At 34.1% G+C, this 25,513-nt stretch overlaps 2 protein-coding genes and 1 long non-coding RNA gene across 3 annotated transcripts; all 3 read right to left on the bottom strand.

The window, feature by feature from the left end:
• Positions 1 to 886: 886 nt before the first annotated feature.
• On the bottom strand, positions 887 to 5,970 carry LOC140175454 (uncharacterized). Its single transcript, XR_011866260.1, has 4 exons — positions 5,576 to 5,970; positions 2,481 to 2,576; positions 1,200 to 1,269; positions 887 to 1,116 (listed from the first exon to the last, which is right to left on the bottom strand). It is a non-coding gene; the product is annotated as an uncharacterized lncRNA (long non-coding RNA).
• Positions 5,971 to 6,625: 655 nt separating this feature from the next.
• LOC112714924 (uncharacterized) lies at positions 6,626 to 10,102 on the bottom strand. Its single transcript, XM_025766620.3, has 2 exons — positions 9,221 to 10,102; positions 6,626 to 7,155 (listed from the first exon to the last, which is right to left on the bottom strand). The coding sequence occupies exons 1-2, from the start codon at positions 9,881 to 9,883 to the stop codon at positions 7,069 to 7,071; spliced, it is 750 nt and encodes a 249-aa protein (XP_025622405.1). The 5' UTR covers positions 9,884 to 10,102; the 3' UTR covers positions 6,626 to 7,068.
• A 2,005-nt stretch (positions 10,103 to 12,107) lies between these two features.
• LOC112714925 (uncharacterized) lies at positions 12,108 to 15,447 on the bottom strand. The gene is made up of 10 exons (XM_025766621.2): positions 15,226 to 15,447; positions 15,033 to 15,134; positions 14,872 to 14,937; positions 14,603 to 14,752; positions 14,401 to 14,514; positions 14,064 to 14,135; positions 13,597 to 13,680; positions 13,394 to 13,494; positions 12,969 to 13,053; positions 12,108 to 12,751 (listed from the first exon to the last, which is right to left on the bottom strand). The coding sequence occupies exons 1-10, from the start codon at positions 15,301 to 15,303 to the stop codon at positions 12,353 to 12,355; spliced, it is 1,251 nt and encodes a 416-aa protein (XP_025622406.1). The 5' UTR covers positions 15,304 to 15,447; the 3' UTR covers positions 12,108 to 12,352.
• Between the last annotated feature and the right edge of the window lie 10,066 nt (positions 15,448 to 25,513).

Consider the following 25,513-nt stretch of genomic DNA (forward strand, 5'->3'; position numbering starts at 1 on the left):
GTTTTTGACGTATCTCATTTTGGTTGTGAAATATTTTTGTCAATGGTGTTCTACCTCACTCTTCCATTTTCAATACTTTTACTCAAAAAACTAGAGTAAACAAATAATCATCATCAACAATACAATTCGGTTTCTCATTTATAATTCAGATGGAATAATGAGCACACATTAGCTCAGGTGAAGACTATATACCCATTTTTCATAGAAAAAAAATCTTGCAAAATAAATAAAGATGATGCTGAAAATAAGAAGTTGAAAGGAGGAAGAATAAAAAAGGGATTAAGAAGTTGAAAGAGACGGTGGTGTTGGTTTCAACGTGACCCTTAACTATATTTAATTTTATCCAACTCTATTTAACTCCACAAGAATACCTTTTTATTTTCTACTTCATGAATTACTAATTTGAAGCTATAGTTAATCCTAAATTCTGAAGAGATATCTGTGGACTATCTTTAGCACATGTTAAAACATTTCTGTAATATTTTTCAGCTTTATGTTTAGTCATATATGTAGCAATCTCTTGCCTTTGACCTGTACAATTATGCAGCAAAAATAGCACTACCCAAATATACCAAAGCATGTTTTCCAGTAATAAAAATTCTTCATTCCCTTCCTGGTGCATACCTCATTTATGCATTTAATTTGTCATGAAAGATTAAAGAAATTCTCATCCATTTAATAATATATATCTAAATTATAGAGTAAACTAATGAACTTAAAATTTAGGTTAGGTTCAATAATAATAAAATAATTGCTGCAAAGATAATGTATAAATTATTATAAATAAAAAAGAACAATATATATCTAAATAGTCCAAAAGAAATAATATATAAATTATTATAGACTAAAATATAAAGATAAAGTGTACTTCAAACAAAATTAAAATGGCCTAATCAATTTATAACTTAACTAAATAAATGTATTCTTAAAAGACACGATTACGATTAATAAATTTTTAACTAGAGGCATCTTAAAATTCTAAGTTTGAAGGACAGACTGCTGCATCTTTTTATTCCAGTCAGTAACAACAAGTTCTTTTATCATATCCCGCTTCGGGTTGTGCCATTTGTACACAAAATTCATAGCCAATCACATCCTTGAGTAATCATTGACAACCTAACAGACATTAACAATGATATTATTTAATTAAATAAACCCAACAAACTAAACATTATAAAATTCATAGACGATTTTTCTACCCATGGCTTATTGACGCCCCAATAGTGGTTGAAGATCATCCATTCAGCGACCGAGATACCACAATCATTTCTTCATCATAATTCAAGGCACACATTAACAAAGCAATATTATAAAAGAACAAACAGTCAGAAAAATTAATTTGTACTCTGAAAATTCGTATTTTTAAACTTGCGATTTGGCATTTTGTTGCGGGACAGCTGGCTTAGAAAATTTATACTTAGAAAATTGAAGGTTTTTATGTGAAAGTATTTCTTGAAAGTTTTTGTCGGATACAAACTTCTTAAGATAAGTTAACACATCGTCAATGACACTCTTACATTCTGTCATCGATGTACAATGCTTGAACGAGTCCATATACCTCACGGTCTCATAAAGCAAATTAACCACTATGAGAAACCAATGACCATTAAGGTAAATTGGCACAAAAATATACAACATTCAAAAGATAATTTTTAATAAAAATAGCATTGAAATATTAATATTCCAATTAATTGAAATTTGACCAGAATTAACGAACCTCGTGTAAACCGCCAAGGTCTCCCATAAAGTTATCCTTGATGTATTTCATTGTGTCGAAACATTTCTATTTTAAACTAAAAACAATTTGCTACATTGCATATTGAACTATGTGAGGAATCTTATTATATTTATAGTATAACTAGAAAGATATATTTATAATGAAGAGTACATTTTGAATTACTAATAAACTTACAGAGAATGTCAGTGGCAAAAACCATTAGTTACCTAATTTGATTTTACTTGGCCTAAATGACTCTTTGGTCATTATCGAACAAACTAAGGTAAGGACCTATGGATTAAAGACAATCACAGTTAAGCTGCACTAATCCAAATTTTATAAATTTGCAAGCATAACAAAAAATATTGCTGAAATAATTCTTACATCACCAATTATTGACTTGCCGGTATAATAGTTAGAAGAATCTCATGTGTGCCCATACAATAATTGTCTGGACCAAACACTTCCCTTAAATCATGTAAAAGAATATTATACTATGGTGTTAAAAAATATTAAAAAAATAATTACATGACAAAACAACAATTAAAATGAGAAATAAATTAATTTTACTTACTTCAGATTCAAATTGTTTCCAAAGATGTAAGCAAAAATGGCCAACTCATATTCAAAAAATTTCATCTCTTTAGTTGGTCGAAATAAAAGGTCCAAACACTATAAAAACGATGTCAACATTAATTATTTAGTTAAAGTGTACACACAAAATTCTATTAATAAAAATGTTATCCTAAAGACCGAAACTTACATGTGACATATCATCTCCGTCCATGTTTGAATTGTAATTATTGTAATAAAGCCATGAACAGCCTGGAGGAAGCTTCTCCCCAAAATGTAATTCTTTCTACAAATGTAAAAAATATGACAATTAATTTAAGAAGTAAGACAAATATAAAAGATATAACAAGTAATTTGGTAACGATGATAATGCTTTGACTATCACAATATAAATGATGTTAATGCTTTTAATTTCTCAAGAAAGAAATAACAAAGAATTTGGTATAATTGAGATTTGATAATATGGAAGCTTTTTGCTGTGCTTGCCAATAAAAAATTCTTTCTTTATTGGTTCAAAAATTCATTTAGAGTGCTTCCAAAAGTAGTCTAAATTGGCTTTATACCTTTCCCCAAATTAGTTATTCAATTTGAAGAGTTTCATGCTGATAATATTCAGCAACAGGAATGTCACTTTTTAATCTAAATAACATATTTATCTTACAAAACTATTCTTGATTTTCTTGCTGCTATTTAGATTAAAAAGTGACATTTCTGTTGCTAAATATTATTAAATTAAATTAGTACCCATTCATTTTTCTCTAACCCATATTTTTTTTATCATATTCTCCCAATATTCTTCAAATTCATCCAGATGCCATGGAGCATACAAATATCTTCTGAAGTCGTTGGAAAAACCTTTGTTTTTTATGTTTGCCGTTACATTTTTCTGAATGTGCCAACCACATAATCGGTGAGTTGCATTTGGAAAGATTTCTTGAATTGTTGCCTTCATTGCCTCATCACCGACTGTGACCACAACACTAGGAGACTTGTTCAGCATGATATCTAGAAAGTTTTGTAACAACCACGTATATATTGTCGTTTGTTCGTTCTCTATCAAGGCAAAGCCAAATATGCATGTTTGACGGTGATGGTTACAACCCGAGAAGATTACCAACGGTCTTCTGTACTTATTTTTTTGATAGGTTGTATCAAATTCAAGCACATCTCCAAATCACTGATAATCCGTCCTACAAATGCCATCTGCCTAAAATAGATTCACCAACCGACTTATATCAGTAGCACTGTACCTTACCATGGCCATGGGGTCAACATCGACTTTTTCAAGTAGATAACTAATTGTTGCATTAGAATCTCCACCAATGAGCTTTGCACGACGAGTTTTTTCATTGTGGTTATCCAGATCCTTCTTTGTGAACCTGACATTAGTATAACCTCCGGCTTGGCCTACCATTAGTCCCATTATTTTAGAGGTTGGTAGACCATTATTGTGCATGGTGTTCGCCTGAGCTTTTTGAGCCTCATTCATCCCACGGTGGTTTGGAATTAGGTGTACCAAGCATTGGGGGACAAGATTGTGGTTGTGCTTCTCAACTAATTTTTTAACTTTTCAAGCTGAAGTTTTGGTGTCAAAGTATACCACAAACATAGCTTCACAACCCGTACGAGTCAGCACTTTATGCTCCCTCTTCCTATTCGAATTAAAGATGTATTTATCGGCTCTCTTTCCTTTCTTGTTGCAAAAACATCATTTTCTGTGTTGTGTTCCATCTTTTCCACGCGCTGGATCATCCTTGCGAACTCCGAACCCGACACACCTTGCATAACGCATATACAAGTTATAAGTTGCATCCGATGTTTCAAATGTCTGATTTATAATATCATCGGCCGTCACAACAATACACTTGCTACTGCTGCCACCGCAATCACAAGTGCAATTTACATTCTCTTTCACACTCATCAAGCAATCTTCAACGTTGTCTTGTAAATTGAGTGGTTCCAAATTAACATCCATTGCACTCAGACTCGTTTTCTTTCTAATTTTATATATGTAAAAAAGTAAAAATTTTACCCCCCAAATAAGAACAGGTAGAAGTAGTAGATAGCTTCATAAGACATCTTAACCTAAACTAAAAAAATTGACTAAAATGGAAGTTAACAAGAGATGTGTATGCAACTCAAATTTTAAATAAAAATTTGATAAATTAAGATCAAGTTATGAAGAGAAAACGCAGCATACAAATAGGAATTGTAACCCAAAGGACCTAGAAGTAACAAATTCAAAGTTCAATCACTAACAAATTCAATTCAGTAATGATTTTCAACAACAAAAAGATTTAACTATCATGATTTTTAGAGTAGAACAGCACCAAATTTATCTCAATAATTTTTCAGCAATAGATCAAGCTATCAAGATTCAAGAGTAGGCATTAGAATGATAACATTTTGGCAAGTATTAACTTGTGGCTCAATATATAGAGGGTATTATTGCTTCCCTTTCATCAGTAGAATTATAAAGAAAATATACAATTTAATTTTAATAACACTTTATAACTACCTAAATCACCGTAAAATAAATATATATTTTGATAAGATCTCAATTCTAACCATTAAAAATGGTCATTGCAAATATTCACTTTTATGATTGAATGTGCGTGCATCTTAAACTTTGAGATAGAATACATGTAAAAAAGTTATTATAATCCCTTAATACAGTTTAGTAGACATTAAAAAACCTTTATACTTATATATATACATATATATATATATATATATATATATATATATATATATATATATATATATATATATATATATGATTCTATTGGTTCTTTGATTTTCCAATTCGGGATTTGTCCCTTCTAATATTTTGTTTAATCTCAATGAAAAAGTACAGGACACAGCAAACCTTTGATACATATACAAAAGAAAAAGAATTTAACACAGAAAGAATGACATACCAAAATATTAAGACCTTATCATATATATAGCTATATATTCTCTCTGCAATTTGTATCTCTGCAATTATATTTTTTATATTACTGTTTTTCTTTCATCACTACTTCTTATTTCAAAATCCATTTTAATTTTAGTTACCAGTTTTTTTTATAACTCATTTAATTCTATTTGATCCCAATTATACAATTATTAATAAAATAGTAAAAAATCTCAATTTTGACTTCAATCATTCATACAGTTCATTTTTTTATGAATACACATGTGTCCATATTGGTGATCTTCACTCAATGTGATTTTTTTGGCAAAAAAATCAAACACAGCAACCAAACACAATAGAGACGAACAGAAAAATTTGTTGAAACTCACCAAATTGGGACCAGGTTGTGCGAAGGAAGTCGAAGAGTTGCTGAAGGCGAGGAGAAAGTCGGGGACCTACTGCTTCTGTCTCGGCGTCGACGGGCGCAACGACGACGCGAGACTGCACGGAGCGGCGACGACGCCCAGGTCCGGGAGCTGCTGCTACTGCCGCCAATGACGACAAGGACAAGGAAGGCACGCGAGATCGGAGACCGCAGGAGACCGACGACGAGCTTGTCGGAGGCAGTAAGAGAGACCGATGCCGATTGAAGGAGAAAACTTGGGTTCGCGTCAATGAGATATGAGAGATGAGAGAGCTTCTGTGAAAGTGATATGAGAGATGAGAGATGAGAGAGCTTTTGTAAAAGTAATGTTTCGGGAGGAGAAGGGACTGTGAAACGACATAATTTGGTAGATTTAAGAAAAAGAAAAAAAATGATCTGAATCGGTTTATTTAAACTAACCGGGTCAAACCAAATTTAAAACATTTGGTTTAGAAATAAATTTTATTAATCGATTTTAATAAATACCAATCATAAAGTGACACGTCAACAACTTTAAAAAAAAAGTTATTTTTCGTGATCTTTATATGAGTCTCTCCCAATAAAAAATAACATTCGAGTGTCTTATCGCTCCTTGATATCCAATCATAGTAGTGAAATTGCTCAATACCTTATTCCTTAGACCATTAAATTTTCTTTAGGGATTGTTTTCAATATCACCTAGCCATTAACCAACTAAACATTGCTTTGTTTTATTTATTTATTGAATTTAAATCTTCTAAAACAAGAATTTAGTAAAATGAATAATCTACTATCTTAATTTTAGAATTACTCTATTACTTTACTAATTTTTTTTACTTCAGAAGATATTGACCCTTATTTATTATTACTATCGTCATATTTAACTAACTCTTTTTGCGTATTATAGTCTCATTTTAAAAAGGGAACGATGACTATAAATGAAAACGATAACAGGTTGATCACCATGTCTAAATAAGCTAGTTTAATGCCTTCTAATTTTCATGTTTTCTCGTAATTGAGACTCAACAAAACAAGCTTGGATTTTAATGGAGCACAACTATATATTAATTGTTAGTAGATACCTCTCAATAATAATCAAACGGAACAAATATATATAGTTGAGCAGAAAAAAGGGAGGGAGAAGAACATAGAAACCTCTCACCCCACCCATTGGATTTACTTTACAGATTACAGTTTGCAACTTGTTTTTGTTGTCTTCTGACTGAAGTAACCAATTAAATTAAATAATTTCTGCAAAATTCTTTTTGAGAGTAAAAAAAAAATGAAAAAGATGGCTGGCCTTGCAATTTAGCAACTTCCTTGTGATCAATTGATAACCATTCTCTTCTATTCTAAACTCACTCCTCCAAATCCAATGCCTTTACTTTCCCATCCTCATTTCTTTACTTACATTACTTAAAGAAATGAGAGACATTAATTAGTAGCATCAACAAGTGAATGATACCTCCTCATGAATCATTAAACACTCAATCCATCGAATCCACACTGCTTGTAAGTCAGAGATTGCTTTCTTGGACTGATCGCTATTGCACAATCCACCGACACCTGTGCAGTTCAGTTCAACATTATCAACCAAATGATTGTTATTACCCAGATAAAGTGACAAATTTTTTTGACTTAGGAGTCTTATTATTGTTACCCACAAACATATGATTTGAACAATGTTAATAAGAATTGGGAAGGAGTTAAAATGTGAACACAATCCATCCCATGCCATGCCATGTGCCCCACCACAACCCGGAGAGTCACATGCTCAACACTTTTCTTGGCCTAAAAAGAAAACAAATGCCAACATACACTTTGACATTTGTATGCTCTATGATTCTAGATTGATTTTTTAAACTAATTTATAATGCTTAGTATATTGTAGCATCTAACATCACGACCATAGTGGAAGAGACAAGGGTAACTATTTATATATATGGATGTCTTTATGTAAAAAGAATTATAATATTTATTAAATGATTTCATATTTTTAATTAAACTATTTATTATCTTTACGGAAAGAAATCTTATTTTGAGTAGCCACTAAAAATTACATCCTTGGCATTGGAACAAATGTTAAAATGAACATTATTGACTATTGAGCATCAACTGACACAGACACCATAATCCATGATAAGTTGTTGGTACTATGGACTCTGAATCCAGCGACTTAGGTTCAACTTTGGTGGGGCCTAATAATTTTATCATTTTCTTTACCCTTTCTAATCATATAGTTACTGGCCAAAGTAGGGCCCTAAGTAACAATAAGTTTTTCCAATGGCAAAATCTACAGTAACTTTTGCATCCTGAATTCATTCCCATTCTACCCCCCATTAAAGCAGCACATTGATAAAGGATAGTAACTACTACTAGAGAAAATAATTGCATATTTGAAAAGCACTTGGGTGAATTATGCTCCATCTATAAATAAATGTCATTTTAAATAATCTTATCATACAAACTGTATCAATAAATAAAATACAATACAATGTCTCACCACGGCATTCAGGCAGAATCAATGGCTCAAAAAGTTTTAAACCATACTTAAACAATTATAAATAAAAATAATTGATTTTTCTGTAAGATAAATAGAATTGATAGCGAAGAATACATGAGTGCAGCATTTTAATGTTTGGATTAAGCCATGAGTGTAAAACTATAAAGGATAAAGAAAAAAAGAAAAGAGGCAGAAACCCCACACATTAGAAATATTCCATTAACCAAGAAGAGCCATGGGCACAGAGTGACAAAGAGGTACATAAATTGAAGATGAAGCCAAGGACCAAAAGGAGCGCAACCAAGATCAAAAGTGGAAAATGACTAAAGGAGTATAGCCCGAAAGATGTACCCAAAAATATGTGTAATTAAATCACCCAAAAATTTAAATAGTAATAAAACAAAAGAGGGAAATACATGTGCATATGATGCAATGGTGTTAGGCAGAAACTGCAGAGATTTACACACCCAACAGAAAAAAGTATCAAATCAGACGAGATAGAAGTTAAAGAAGGCATAAAGCTATACAAGAGAAGAAGTGGTCAAGTGTTGGTACCCTCAGCATCAAATCATAATAATAATCATATAAAATACAAATTAGGTCGTTAAATAATATGATACCATAGTTTATATAAACCGATAACTGATACAAAATAACTTTCGGCGCACGTTATCATGGTGGGCAATGTGGTACTAATTATTATTCACTATACTGGAATTCTGAAACACGAAGCCACCACCCACGTCCTCATCAGCGCATGTTAGCAAGATTTTTAAAAGAAGGAAAAAAAAAAGAGAAATAAAGAAAAAAGCAGAGGGTAGTGGAATTCGTAGCTACACCACCGTCCCTCTTCCCCTCCGGCCTCCGCCACTCTCATTCTCTCTCCGTCTCTCCCTAAACTTCAATCACATTTAACAATCAAAATGGAAACCACCCCCAAGGAATCTTAATCCATAAGCCAAGATAAAAAAGGTAAAGAAACGAAAAAAAGCGAAGCTAAATTGGGAAAGTTGTATTATAAACTGTAAGCTGTAACTAGAGGCAACAATGGCAAGATTCGTGAACTACCGAGTTTGAAAAATGGAAAAATTGAAGAGAAAAAGGGAATGGGCATAAGAAATTAGGCACCTGAACACCAGGGGTATCGAAGTTCATGACTCGGATCTTGGCACCAACGTCACCCAGAATTCGGAGCTCCACTCGGTCGTTGAGCGAGGCGTCACGCATCAAATTAGCGGCGTCCGCCTGAAGAAGATTAACCCGATCAACGGCGATGGTGGCCACAACTGACCTTACGCTGTGAGCATCCTGGTAGAAGCCCGGAACAGAGGCTCTCCCCAATGGGATTCCACGGTACATAACGGTGAACCTGGACTCGCCGTACTTGATCCCTACCTTGTTGGGGTTGACGGCGGTGAAGAGGAGCCTGATGGTGAGTGAGAATGAGGCGGCCGTGGTGGTTGGGTCGGCCACGGTGGACGGCGTTATGCCCACGTACTGTACACCTACCTGCTGTAGATCGAACTGTGGCTTCTTGGGTTTGACGGCGAGGAGGACGACGAGGACGACGGCGAGGACCAAGAGGGCGATGAATGAGAAGAGAAGGAAGAGGCAGCAGCAGCATCCTTTGAGAGATGCTGCGGAAGAAGAACGCGCGGGTGTTGTTGGGTAGAAGTATGGACGGCTCTGATTGTAACCGTTTGCATACGATGATGATGAAGCAGCTGCTGCTTCTTCCTGTCTTCCTCTCTGTTCTCCATTTTGGTATGCTGGGTTCGCTCTATTGCTCATTTTCCTCTCTTTATCTCTCTCTCTCTCTCTCTCTCTCTGTATTGTCGTCTTGGGTTTGTTGTTACAGTGCGTGTCTGTGTCTTGACTCAGAGAGAGAGAGAGAGAGTGTGTGTGTGTGTGTAAGTGAGGGAATGACGAATGAGGGTGGCTTGGCTTTTGATGACGATGACGATGGAGTCACACTTTTTAATTTTTTGGTTGCTAGTTGTTTTGGTAGACAAAGTAATTAGTGAACTCTGGAATGGATAAATAAAAATAAAATAAAATAATAATAACATTGTGGAAAACATGGTGAGGATGGATGTTGATTAGTAACTACTACAATAAATTAGAAAATTCCATGTTTCTTCTTATGAAGAACATATCTTACTTGAAATTGAAAAAACCATTGAATCACGTTGGAATTAGGAAACACAAAAACCACAATTTTCTTCGACCAAATAATGCTACTGTAGTTTATAGATAATGCTACTTCAGTTTTGGTTGTTGAGCTTTGATGCTAATTCGGTTGCTCTTACCCTATTAAAAGTTTTCATAATTTGAGAAAGTATATGAAATTAATAAAATATTTATATAATGTGTACAATGGAAGTTTAGAAATATTAGATTCAATATTAGAAATATAACCATTAGTGTTATTTCTTTCCATTAGCTGAAGTATCATGATATGATATTAAAGTATTAGATCTAAAAAATCAAGAGTTCAATCTTTGAAATGAGATGTTTATTATTTTTAGTATGCGAATGGTTATTCTATACAAATATTTGATTGGGTCTGTAGCAAAACTCAATTTCATTTTTCAAGTTACATGAGAAGAGGGTCGAATGACAAATGCCGGAGCCAAGATTCTTCAGATTTGCCGGGGCCAAGCATTTTGGGCTAAAATATGAAACTGGGCTTCTTATGCTTTCTTTTTTAAAGCCTTTTATTGGTTCTCCCTCCAATCCAAGGTACCGTATCGTATCGTATATTCGTATTCTACGGTGGCAGAACCTACAAATATCTAACATAAAAAAAGTGAAAAACAAAATTTGGCACTCATAAGTCATAAAACATATCATTCTCTTTCTATGCAAAAATTGAAGGAACAACCCTAACTGACTAACTATCAAAATATCCAAATAAATTATTTTAACAAAAAAGGTTAAATAAATAAAATTTAAATACCTCTAAAATATAGCATTCTCAAAACACAGTCACGAAGATCAAAGTTCCCCCATGTGGGTCACATTATTAACTGAAAAAGCCAACTCCATCGATTCAAGACATAGTGAGTAGTACTGTAGTAGACCCAACCAGTCAACCACATCTCTTGTTTCTTTCGCATTAAGAAAACCCTTCGGTAGATTCCTTACCTATTCATTGTCCAACCTTTTTATACGTACCATGAATCAACAAGGATTAGGCAGATCCAAATTACGCAGCGCAGCTGCTAAATGCTAATGATTGGAACATCAAACATGGATGTTTATTTTATACTAACGACCCACAAACAAAATGAGAATGGATGCATCAAAAAGAGAATATTTTTGTCATCAAACCTTTGATTAAATAACGTTAAAACAACTCATTTTAAATGCTTGAACAAAAGCGTTACCACATTAGTTTTTCCGCACTACACAATGGAGATATCACTTTAACCAAAGTTATAAATAATGCAACAATGCATCCAGTTATTACCAATTAAATGGCAAGTAGGTTGTGAATGTGAAAGTGAAGCAAAAAATTTGGAGCCTTTTAATCAAACACTTTCTGGCTATTCTTTCTCATCTCACCGAAAAAAGAAAAATGATGGAGCCATGTAGCAGATTGAGATTATCAAATAAAATGATAGAAGATAAATAACACGTAAAGTATCCATTAAACGACAGTTTCCAGCATGGTACGCTCATTTGAAACTAGAGGGTTGGAAACTTCCTTGGAATTCTTTATTGTCTCGAACCTCGTTGGAAAGTTCTCTCTTTTGTGTGTTCTAAAAAGCAGAATTGCTCGGCACTTGATTGGATAATATCCTAAATTACCAATAATGTTTGTATGTTTTTTTTTTTTCTCATATGCAATCAAAAGAGGCTAGTATCTGCTATCGCAATTGCAAATGCCTTCTTTCTTAAGGCAGCTGCTTGTATATATATGGGGCACGTGCGAAGGTAATATGACAATTACCAAGTACCAATAGTGAGGGACATGGGACTAATCAGTAACTAATTAGCAGTTTAGCACACATAGAATAAAATAAATATATTTAAATTTCCAATACATTAAATACATCATAAATTTTGAAGTTCTGTATGCTAAGTTTGATGCTAAAGAGAACAGTCCCAAACATACTGTGAAAACATGTGAACAAAGTTAATTTGAATACAGAAAACACAGAGGCAACAGGTTTTCTAATACATAGCTAAGAAAAAAAATTACTACTAAACACGAATATCTCAGAATCCTCTAAAGTAGACAGCCCTGGCCAGCCATCACTGCTTCTCAACATTATCGGCATCAGCTGCAGAATCTGCATTGTTGTTATCCGCTTCTGTTTCAATTGCTTCCTCAACCCTTCTCCCAGAATCATCCTCTAATTCGTCGTCCATCATGTCATCCTCTCCAACATTTATATCTTCCACATCATCGTCATCGTCATTAGTGCTTCCGCCTGGGATCTTTCTTTTCTTGGGACCATGCTCAAGCCTATGTGTGTCCAGTTCTTTGTCCATAGTCTCCTGCAAATTCTGATCATTGTTTGCTTTCTTTGCATTCCTTGCATTCTGCCATCTCTCTAGCTCCTTCTCAACATTTGCAAGATACTGCTCCCCAATCTGTTTCTGATACTCAGAGACTTCCTCTCTTCTAACATTCTTCCATGCTAAGAAATCCTGCAAATTTAAAAGAAAGATATCACATGAATAAATTATTAATTATATGTTTTGAGATTCAATTAAGATTTGGCTGGCTTAATGCTACACTGTGATATTCATAATTGTCAAAACTCAAATATATACAATATGAAGACTTAACAAAAATAAAAAGAAGGGGGGGGGGGGGGGGTTTGTAAGTTTGACACCCTGTTTCCTCAAGTTCAAAAGATCAAACCTCTTCTTTGCGTTTCTCAATTGACTCAGTGTCTTCCTCCAAGGGCTTGTTAGGCAAATAGTATATTGGAGGCTCTGCTTTAGTCCTGGAAAAATGCATGCCACATTCAATCAAAGAAAAGCCAAAAATGATCAAAGAAAAATTCATATGTCTACCTAAAATCCTGCAATTAGCAGGAAACATCTGGTCCTCAACTTGCTTCAAAACTACAAAGCACATGAACAGAAACTTATCTTCGTCTCAATAAAATGTGAATATGGACACTTGGACCAAAATTAAAAATAACCTGCAAAGCATCACATAACATGATATGATATCAGATATTAAGGCATGAAGTAACAAAAAAGATCATGAGAAGCTTCACATCTTCAAGGGTTAGTGTTACTTCAAGATTTGTCATAAAATATCTGAAAATAAAAAATAACCTTATAAAATTGCTTAGTCTTTTATGATGCTCACTCCATCGAAGAAATAGCAACTCCAATCTTTTTTCTTCTGTCTTAGCAGCCACACGTGCCCTAAGAGTCTGAAAATAAAAATAAGAAGAGTAAAATCGAAAAAGGGAAATTGATGAAAGTGTTAGTGTGGATAAATACACAGAACACACTAATTTAAACTGAAAACTAACCAAGTCTCTCCTCCATTTTTCAGCTATCTGTTCACGCTCTTCTTTCCTAAGCCTTTCACTTTCCTCCCGTGCTCTTTGCTCAGCCTAGGAAAGAATTTCAATGAATATTATTGTATGAGGTCTTAGATAATACAATGAAAAAAACCAAAAGGGGTGGGTTGGATGAGTTATAAATTCAAGCTAATTCAGTGCTTGACATGGAGGTGCTCACGTAACATGCAAGCATCATAACAAACAGGGAACATTGCACTTCACCACATTCATCTTTAATTTAAAACGGCACATTTCACCCTAGTCTAATCAATATTCCATCAATTATTCAATTTTCACCTAGCCTATGGCAATGAACGTAAGTCTAGTATCTATAAGTGTTATGCATAGTGAGTTGATTGGACCATTATTTAAGAGTATCTAAGTATATTGGGAGAACGAGAGTTGGTGGTTATAGTGACTAGACATTAACTTACTCTTTGCAATGAATTAGATCTTCGCATATATGCCTCTGTTCCTGAGAGTTGCTTGTCTTCCTTTCTGAATTTCTGGAACAGTTCATACCAAAAACAACATATAAAAATATAGAAACCAAGTAAGCGCTAGCAAAATCAAAGGAACCTGCTTATAGAAGAGAAGAAAAATAACTTGTAAGAATAGAAGAAATAGCAGTAAACATCTAGACAGAAACATCAAGAGAACCTATCAATGAGAGAAAGCTAAAATGTATTCAGTAAATCCAGACTTTATAGATTATAACATTCTATTTCCATTGCTTCTAAAAGCAAAACAAAGTAACTAGTCTTAACATACCTCCAGAGTTCCCAAAAGCTGTCCCAGCATTCTTTTATTTCTATTAACCAAGCTTGGATCCTCGTTCTTCGGAAATAGCCTTGGTACATGTTCCGTAGTAGGAATCTCAGAAGCCTTACATGAACAAAAAATGATAAAGCATTATATTTACAACCTTAAACCAAACACTGATGGAAGAAGGCAATACATTTGCATTTACCACCTTTGAAATTCTTTGATCATCTCTCCTAGACCATCCACTTTGATGAGAATTAAAAGGCTTCCTATCACTGTGAACTTCAGAAGCAGTTCCACTCCCACTCCCACCATCCACCTTAGTCTCAGCATCTTCAGTCAACTCCCCACCATCCACCTTCATTCGCAAATGAACAATAATTAGTCAATAGCATGCTCCTATGTTGCCATAACCCTCTATCAAGGAGTGAACTTCAATCGATAAAAAAAGCATAGAGATTATGCATGAAATGGTACCTTAACGACAGCAGATGATAGACGACGTTTGGGAGGGGGTTGATCTTCGGAGTGATTCCTATCTCCCTGAATAACAAACTTAGAAGAATGAATATCCTACATTGAATGCTGATTACTAAAGCCTAAAGGCATGGAGAACCCTAAGCAGAAAAGAAACAAACCGGTCGAAGAAAAGGTCGTTGGCGAATTCCGTTGGAAGAGAAGTTGCGGGGAGCAGCAGCGCCTCTGCGAAGGCCTCGAGGATCTCGAAGCCTCTCCGTAATCTACAGTTTTCAAAACGAGAACAAAAACTGAACAACACAGAATAGAAATGTAGATGTAGAAAGAAAGAGTGAGTGAGTGAGTGAGAGTGACCTCGCGCTGTTGGCGAAGAAGCTCGCCGATCTCGTGGCGGAGTTGGTCCTCGGTTTTGTCCACCGCCGTGCTTTCCATTGCGTTGGTTTCGGCCTTTTTTCTCCACCGCGCTGCACTCTCTGTCTCTCTGCCCTTATAAAACCCTCATCCTCTCTTCTTTTCTTACCTTAACTATACTTGTTTACATGCTTATTAGCAATGCATAATTAAGCAACACTGTCCACTATAATAGTTATTTAATGATTCATTTATATTTATTTATTTATTTTGATACTAATTTGCATTTTAGTTTACTATTAATTGTACAGTATTTAACATTATGTGAAAAGAATGTTAAAGAAAAATATTTTAAATGAAAAAATACAGAATTAATTCATGTTAATTTAAATGTAAAGTAAATGTTAAAAAAATATTATTCACCTTAAATTTCACATTTAAAAAATCTACAAAAGATATTAAATTGGAATTTTTATTTTTTGGCCTTAAAATATAACGGATATAAAAGATCTCTCACCCTCAAGTATTAAATGATAGTTAAATAGTGTAAAGAGTACATACTCCTTTAACTTCCTCTTCTAGAATTTTTCTTAAAATAGAATTTTTGTACCGTTTAGGTCAATGTTTGATTTTGTCAATTCCTTTTTTTATTCTCTTCTATATTTATTCCTTTTAAATCGCCATGAGAGTTCTTTCATGGAATTGTCGCAGTTTGGGAAGACCTATGACAATTCAAAATCTTAAAGAGATGTGTCAATTTCACTCTTCGAGATTGTGTTTTTATGCGAAATAAAACACCAATCTCGTCTGGCAGAAAATAAGTTGAGATCTTGTCATTTTACGGATTGGAGGATTATTAGTCCGACGGGTACAACTGGTGGATTGGTTTTAACATGGAAGGAGGGTACAACGGTTGAGATTCTTGTTGAAAAAGAGTTTTTCATAATTGACAAGGTAACTGATCATGTTTTGAACTGTTCTTGGGGATGATTGAGGTACATTTAAATAGCTTGGATGTGATTCAGTCTACCTAATACACAGAACTTTCCTCTTTTGTACAGGATTTCTTTGGAAAAGTTATAATTATGGGTGATTTTAATGCTATAATGAGTCTCGATAAGAAGGAATGAGGGGGTTAAAATCAGCTTCATCTATTTCTGAATTTGTGAATTCTATTGATAGTGGTAGACTTGGGTATGATTGGGAGAATGTTCACTTGGACTAATAGGCGACGAGGGCAGGACCAAATCAAGGAGTGGCTTGATCGTGCACTTACAAACGGTGAGTGGATGGATTATTTTCCATCAGCCTCGCTATCTCGACTCGTAGAAAATGGTTCAGATCATGCGCCTATCCTCCTTGATACAAATCCGGTCATAGAAAAATCTAATTGGAGGTTTAAATTTCAGGAGAGATGGTGTGGTTTAGAAAAAATTTGAGTAATTATCACTGAAGTTTGGAAGGAATGGGTGAATGGCTCATCAATGTTTGTTTTGGCTCAAAAATTAAATCATTGTAAGCACCGTATTATTCAATGGCAGCAGCATAACAAATCTAATTCGAAGAAGGATATTGGTGAACTCACATCTCAGTTTGAAATTCTCAGAGAGGAGGGTATTACAGGGGGAGAACAGGTTCAAACCTTGGAAAATAAACTTGAGGATGCTTACTCTAGGGAGGAAAGCTATTGGAAGGAGAAATCTCGTGTAAAGTGGCTAAAAGAAGGGGTCAGAAATACAAGTTTTTTTCACCAATCATTCCAATCCAGAATCCGGAGAAATAAAATTTGAAAACTGGAAAAGAATGATGGTACATATGCTATCACCCGTGAGGAAAATGCACAAGTAGTTGAAACATACTTCAAGGATATCTTCACATCAATTAACCAAGCTAATCCGGCACATGCATTCGAATATTTTGAAACCAAAGTTTCAGCAACCATGAATAGAAAATTAATTAGACCGGTCAGTTTTGATGAGGTAAAACGTACGGTCTTTAGTGTTCACCTCCAGAGCGTCCCTGGTGATGATGGATTTACGGCTAAATTCTTTCAATTCTACTGAAGTTTAGTAGGGGAGGATGTTTTTAAGGTTGTCCACAGTTTCTTTACCAATGGTAGACTTCTAAAGAGCTTCAACCATACACAAATTTGTCTCATTCCTAAGATTCTTGATGTAAAGGATATGACACAGGTTAGACCCATCAGCCTTTTCTCAGTTGTGTATAAGATTATTTATAAAGCACTAGTCTATTGGCTACAAAAATTTATGACTTCGTTGATCAGCCCTAATAAAAGTGCCTTCATTAAGGGTAGACTGATTTCAAACAATGTCATAGTCGCTCATAAATGTATGCACTATCTAAAGACAAAGAAGAGGGACCTATTGAGTGAAATGGCTGTTAAATTGGATATGGGCAAAGCCTATGATCGTGTTGAGTGACATTTTCTTTGGTTTATTTTGGAGAAGCTGGGATTTGAATCTAGGTGGATTGGTTGGATACAAGAGGTGATGACTACAGTTTCTTACTTTGTCGTTGTTGAAGGTCAACCTTTTGGTTTTTTTAACCAAATATAGGTATCCGTCAAGGAGACCCTCTATCTCCATACTTTTTTCTTTTCTGTGGAGAAGGATTATCCTTTTTGCTAAATAAGGCAAAGCAAAACGGTCTCATTGAAGGTATTCAGATCAACCGAAGATGTTCTACTATTAATCATTTATTGTTTGCGGATGACTCAATCCTTTTTTGCAAAGCGTCAGAAAACAGTTGTGAAAATATTCTCAATTTTCTTTAGTCATACGAGGGTTCAGTGGCCAAAAAGTTAATTTGCATAAATCAGCTTTATTCTTTAGTAATAATACTCTTCCCATTGCTCGATTACTACTGGCTCAAAAATTGGAAATTGATCATATTAGTGCACAAGATAAATATTTGGGTCTTCCATTTATAGTCCAAAAATAAAAAAAGGCCACCTTCGGAGAAATCAAGGACAAGTGAGGAAGCGAGTTCAAGAGTGGAAAAGAAAATTTTTCTCCTCTGCAGGCAGGCATGTTCTAATCAAAGCTATTGGGGAGGCTAGCCCAATTTATTCATTATCATGTTTCCGTCTTTCTGACACTTTAATTAGGGAGATTCACAAATCACAATATACTATCCCGATTTTGGTGGGTTAAAAAAGGTACAAAGCGAAAAATAGCATGGATTAGTTAGGATACTATGACAAGATCGAAATTGGAAGGTGGACTAGGTTTTAAGGACTTAGGGGATCAAAATTTGGCGCTATTAGCAAAACAATGTTGGAAAGTTGTCTCTCAGCCACAATCACTCCTATCTAAACTCCTCAAAAGTAAATATTTTTGATACAGTTCTATAATGAATGCAGAGATTGAAACAGTACCTTTGTAGGGATGGCGTAGAATATTGGAAAGGCGCAAGGTTGTTAAAAAAAGGATGGTTTGGCGAGTTGGTGATGGATCTAGTATCCGAATCTTCGGTGATCCTTGGTTTGCTCCTCCACATCCTTATGTTGTTTCTGCATCCGAAACTTCAAATCTATGAAATCAACCACTATTGATGGTCAAAGACTTAATACATTCTAATGGTTAGTAGAATGAAACTCTAATTAGAAGTATTTTTTCTGAGGACACTAGTCAGTGTGTGCTAGCAACAATAATTGTAGGTGAAGAAGATAAAATTTATTAGGCCCTTAATAAAAGTGGTTTGTATGAAGTGAGTACTGGGTACCGTGTGACTTATGGGTTCTCGCATCCTCCCATTGAATTTTGCTCAGAGATTATAAGACAAGAAAATTTGTGGCGAGAATTGTGTAACCTGAAAATCGCATGGAAGATTAAGATTTTTTTCTGGAGGGGCTTCCATGAAAAGCTTCCAGTGCTGCAAAAGTTTCACCATTGCATCCCATCGATTCAACTTATATGCCGAAGATGCCTACAATTTCTGAAAACAATCAATCATTGCATCTTCCATTGTGTAAAATCAAAGAAAATTTGGTAAAAAATTGGGTTTACCAACTACTGGAAGGAGTGCCGAAAACTCTGATTTCTATGTTGAGTGAAACTTGAGAATGATAGCCTTGCGTATCCAACCCAATAGCTCCTCTCAGAGAATGATGATGATGATTTTGAGCTGGTCCTTATAGAAGGCTAGGAACAGGTTCATCTTTGATAATGTATCAACTAGTGTGGAAGAAATAATGGCGTCGGCTTTGAAGATGCAGAAAGAACTTCAACAAATTCTCACTTCCTAATTGATGAGCATTTTACTTTTTTATCTCTCTTATTAGATTATTATATGATGTTATCTCTATAGTAGAGCGTTGAAAATCTCCCTTTCTTTTATTTGTCCCATATATAAACACTTATATATTTTTTTTATTTTATAAATAAAATTATCTAGCTTTGAAAAATAAAATAAAATAAAAGATCGCCACCTCGATTTTTGTTTAACATTACAACTTTAATTTTTGGTTTATCATCAACAAAGTCCATTGCACTTTTATAGTTTAACATTACAACTTTAATTTTGGGTTTACCATCAACAAAGCCCATTTCACTTTTAACTTATTGTAATATGACTCTCAGGCCTTAAGGACCGAACTAATTTCCATTTTCCAAACCCAACCAAAATCTCGATCATCAAGGCACAAAAAATTCCAAAAAAAAAAGTTAGAGTTAGAGTTAAGAAACAAAATCACAAAATTAACAAGGATAAAATAGGAATGTTCAATTTTCTTTCATATTTTTTATTTTTAATATTAGAAATAATTAATAAAAAATAGAAAATAAGAAATTATTTATTATACTATAAAAATTATTATATAAATATTATTTTTTTTTTAAGTCAGAAACCTAACAGCAAGTAGCACAATAAGAAAAGAATTAAAAAAGGTACCCAATAGAGGAGATAACAAGTTGTTTGGAAAGAAAACCTAAGACGAACTAAATTAATTAGCTTATATATATTATATATAGAAGTGAACGATTAAAGCCTTAATTATATAGTCTTTAATTATTAATAAAATATATATAGCATGATGAATGAGCTTCATAAGATGGATTTGGATTTCTAAAAGTTTGAATTTCATTTTAGATAATAAAGTGTGATCACCATTGATTTCATAGGTGAGACCAAGAATAAATATAAAAGAAAAACTATTTAAAGGTAAAAGATTACACTTTATTCTCTAAAGTGAAATTTAAATTTTAGAAGATCCAAATCCCGATAAGATGATATGCAAGTGGGATAAATTACTACTCACTTGGCACTTGGCAGCAACCGGCGCCGCAGCCACATCTCATGTTCCATCAAAAAATAAAATAAAAAATAAAAAAATTTACTGATCTATACTTTCTTCAGTTCTTTATTAATGTTGACTTCACACAATATATATAATTCCGGCTCTTCATTAATCATCAATTCACTCCTATCCTCTTAATAATATTGATTTGTATAACTAGCTTCTGCACTCCATTCTTGTGCCAAGTTGCTTCTTTATCATATATTGTTTCAATTTAAAAGAAAAAATAATGAAAGAAATTTACATGTACGCAGCCGATCGATAAACATTCTTTTGTTGCTAAGATATTTTATGGCCACAGATCATGGTCCAACTATATATAACAATATATATTTCATAATCATTTACGTAATTGCTAGCGTTTAATTACCGTTTACTATATATATAACACCATACAGACTTTTCTTTTTTTTTTTTATTGATTAAAAATTTTAAATCAACTTGCATGGACTAGAATCTTCATGAAACATAGTTAAAGAATTGAAGAAGAAAAGTTTGAGTTGAAAACAATAAATCATCTATTTACTAAAAGATGTTGGAAGCTTGAAGATTTTTGAAGAATATTCAAGAGAGTAGTACATCTACAACATTCTACAACATTGAAGAATTCAAAATCAAATTGAATTGAAATTAGAAGATTATAGAAACTACATGAATACAAGTTGAAAGATGATTCATGAAGCCAACTCATAAAATAGTAGTCATTACAAAATTGAGTTGTAATTCATAAATTATTATTTTAGTAGGAAGCATTGCCTATATAAAGGCACATATGCCTTGTGAATTGCATGTATGTGTGTTCAATAATGAAATGTGTATGTTTTGAAATGTGAAAATTCTCTCCCTTGTTTTATGAGTGTTAGTGAGTTTGAGAGATGAAAAATATGATAGTGTCATTTATATGAGTGAGTGATGCTAGGGCCAATTAGTTGTGGGTATTATACTTACATTTGGTATCAGAGCTGGTTAATCCAGCGCCTGGTGTTTGAGAGTTTGTGAGGTGTGAGAGAGTTCTCACATAGTTGTTTATTCATAGAGTCAGTATGGCAAACACTTTCAATATTGTGTGGTCCGGTCCCAAGTTAGATGGGAAACTTGATTATAGTTATTGGGAGACTTTGATGTCCACCCATTTGAAGGCCCAGAACATGTGGAATTTCATTGAACCAGGTTTGCAAGAAGGAGCATATGCTGCCCAACAAAGGAGAGATCAATTGGCGCTATCTCAAATTCATCAAGGAGTAGATTATACGGTGTTTCGCAAAATAGCAAATGCCAAAAGTGCAAAGGAAGCATGGAACATGTTGAAGCTGTCATACAAAGGCGTAGATAAAGCTCAGAAAGCAAAGCTACAGTCTTTAAGAAGAGAATATGAAAGGTACGAGATGTCTAGCTCAGAAACCATTGAGCAATATTTTACTCGTGTTACAGATCTTGTCAATAAGATGAGAGTCTATGGAGAAGATATGCCCGATAGCAAAGTGGTGGAGAAAATTCTTCGCACCATGCCGATGAAGTATGACCATGTGGTGACTACGATACTAGAGTCCCACGATATGGATACTATGACGATTGCAGAGTTGCAAGGAACCATGGAAAGCCACATCAGTAGAATACTGGAGAAGTCAGAAAAATCAACCGAGGAAGTCCTAAAAAGTCGAGTGAATTTCAACAACGTTGCAGAATCAAGCCGTACACAAGAAGGACGAGGTCGTGGTTTTAATTTTCACAGTAGAGGCAGAGGAAGTTTTAGAGGTAGAGGTCGTGGCAATTACAACCAAAGAAGTTACAACAATTTTACACCACCTAATCAAGGAAGAGGTGGAACAAATTTCAGCCCTGTCAACCGAGGAAGAGGTCGAGGCAATTTTTATCAAGAAAGAACCAATTTCAACTGTTTTCATTGTGGAAAGTATGGACACAAAGTAGCAGATTGTAGATTCAAAATGGTGAATAACAATCAAGCACACGTTGCAGAAAATCAGCATCAAAACACTGATGATAATCCGGGTACTCAGACTTTATTTTTTACAAGTAATTCATGTGCTGAAGATGAAAATATATGGTACTTGGATAATGCTTGCAGTAATCATATGTCTGGTAGAAAGGAGTTATTTTCTTCAATAGATGATTCAGTTAAACTATTATTGAAATTTGGTAATAGTACAAAGATCCCTATTGAAGGAAAAGGGCACATACCAATTAGATTGAAAGATGGTTCTCTGAGTTATATTTCTGATGTTTTCTATGCTCCTGAACTTGATTACAATTTACTAAGTATGGGGCAATTATCTGAGAAGGGATATAAGATGATAACTTATCATGGATATTGTACTGTATTTGACAACAATGGAAGGTTCATTGATAAAGCAAAAATGACTTCAAACAGAATGTTTCCGTTAAAAATTCAACATGTTAATCCCTTTTGCATGAGTTCTGTGATACTTGATGATAACTGGTTATGGCATATGCGGTTTGGACATTTTCATTTTTCTGGCCTAAACTACCTATCAAGAAAAGGACTTATTTCTGGTCTACCACAGATTCATATTCCCAATTGTATTTGTGAGATTTGTCAACTGGGAAAGAAGCACAGAGATCCATTCCCTACAGGAAAGTCATGGAGAGCTAGAAGATTACTTGAAATTATGCATTCAGATCTCTGTTCTGTAGAAGTTCCAAGTAATGGTGGTAGCAGGTACTTTATCACTTTTATTGATGATTTTAGTAGATATACATGGGTATACTTTCTGAAGCAGAAATCAGAAGCATGTGATGTCTTTAAGACATTCAAGGCGTTTGTCGAAAAACAAAGTGGCTGTAAAATCAAAATTCTCAGAACAGACAGAGGAACAGAATATCTTACATGTTCAGAATACTTTAAGCAACACGGAATTCAACACCAACTAACAACTAGATACACTCCTCAACAAAATGGAGTGGCTGAAAGAAAGAATAGAACCATCATGGATATGGTCAGATGCATGCTCAAGTCAAAACAAATGCCTAAAGAGTTTTGGGCATAAGCAGTCGCAACAGCAGTTCATATTTTAAACAGGTGTCCAACAAAAAGTGTTCGTGATAAAACTCTAGAGGAAGCTTGGAGTGGAAAGCGGCCTTCCATTCATCATTTCAGAGTCTTTGGGTGTATTGCTTATGCCCACGTACCAGATCAATTAAGGAAGAAGTTAGATGACAAAGGCGAGAAGTGTATCTTTATTGGCTATAGCACAGACTCAAAAGCATACAAGTTGTACAATCCAGAAACAAAGAAAGTAATCATCAGCAGAGACGTGACGTTCGACGAGAAAGACATGTGGAACTGGTACACAAAGACAGAAAAACATCCGATTGTAATTTCAAATACATGTGATGATGAAGAAGAAAGACAACCAGATGCAACCGAACAACCTGAATCATCTAGAAGACCTCAAAGAGAGAGGAGACTACCTGCTAGATTAGCAGATTATGAAGTTGGCAATGACAACGATCTGTCTGATGAAGAAATCATAAATTTTGCTCTATTTTCAGATTGTGAGCCATTGAACTTTGAAGAAGCCTTTAAAGACAACAATTGGAAGAAAGCAATGGACGAGGAGATTCATGCCATTGAAAAGAATGACACATGGGAGCTGACGGATTTACCAGCAGATAAGAAGCCGATTGGAGTAAAGTGGGTTTACAAGACTAAGTACAAACCTAGTGGTGAAGTTGATCGTTTCAAAGCAAGATTAGTTGCAAAAGGATATAAACAAAAACTAGTGATCAAGTATTGTCCAACTGAAGAACAAATTGCTGATATATTTACAAAGCCATTGAAGATCGAGTTATTTTACAAATTGAAGAAGATGCTTAATTCTGCAAGTTTGATTTAAGGGAGGCAATGTTGATTAAAAATTTTTAATCAACTTGCATGGACTAGAATCTTCATGAAACATGGTTAAAGAATTGAAGAAGAAAAGTTTGAGTTGAAAACAATAAATTATCTATTTACTAGAAGATGTTGGAAGCTTGAAGATTTTTGAAGAATATTCAAGAGAGTAATACATCTACAACATTCTACAACATTGAAGAATTCAAAATCAAATTGAATTGAAATTAGAAGATTATAGAAACTACATGAATACAAGTTGAAAGATGATTCATGAAGCCAACTCATAAAATAGTAGTCATTACAAAATTGAGTTGTAATTCATAAATTATTATTTTAGTAGGAAGCATTGCCTATATAAAGGCACATATGCCTTGTGAATTGCATGTATGTGTGTTCAATAATGAAATGTGTATGTTTTGAAATGTGAAAATTCTCTCTCTTGTTTTATGAGTATTAGTGAGTTTGAGAGATGAAAAATATGATAGTGTCATTTATATGAGTGAGTGATCCTAGGACCAATTAGTTGTGGGTATTATACTTACATTTTTTAATATATATAATTTGGTTTAATGGTGTTGATTATTAATTAGAATGGGTATTAGTCACGTGGGATTGTTGTGGGAGGTAACGAAGATAATAATAAATAATAAACATAGGTTGTATGAGGTCTTGCAACAAGTTGACAACTTCAAGATCTAATTAATATATAAATATTCCCAAAGTTTACTTTTATTCTTATATGAGATTTCGTGCGGGGATCTTATTCCATTTCCGTGCATGATGACAGATCTATAGTTAAAATTCAACGGTTACACAAATTAAAATTAATCTCGGTACCCTCTCTTAATTATTTCAACTTAAAAAGGTTTACTCAAAATGAATCTTGTCGAATTGTTCTCTGTTGGCAGACACATAAACGGATTCCTCCCTACAAATATGTGTACTAATTAAGTAATTAGGTTATCTGTCCACTGCAAAATTACAATATTAAGCCTGCATGCCTGGCCTAGCAATATATGCGGTGAGAAAAAGAGAATATATATGGAAGGAGCTATATATATTTATATGTATGTATATCTTTATATATGAACTAATATTTT

The sequence above is a fragment of the Arachis hypogaea genome, chromosome 10, assembly GCF_003086295.3.
Source record: "Arachis hypogaea cultivar Tifrunner chromosome 10, arahy.Tifrunner.gnm2.J5K5, whole genome shotgun sequence".
NCBI lineage: Eukaryota > Viridiplantae > Streptophyta > Magnoliopsida > Fabales > Fabaceae > Arachis > Arachis hypogaea.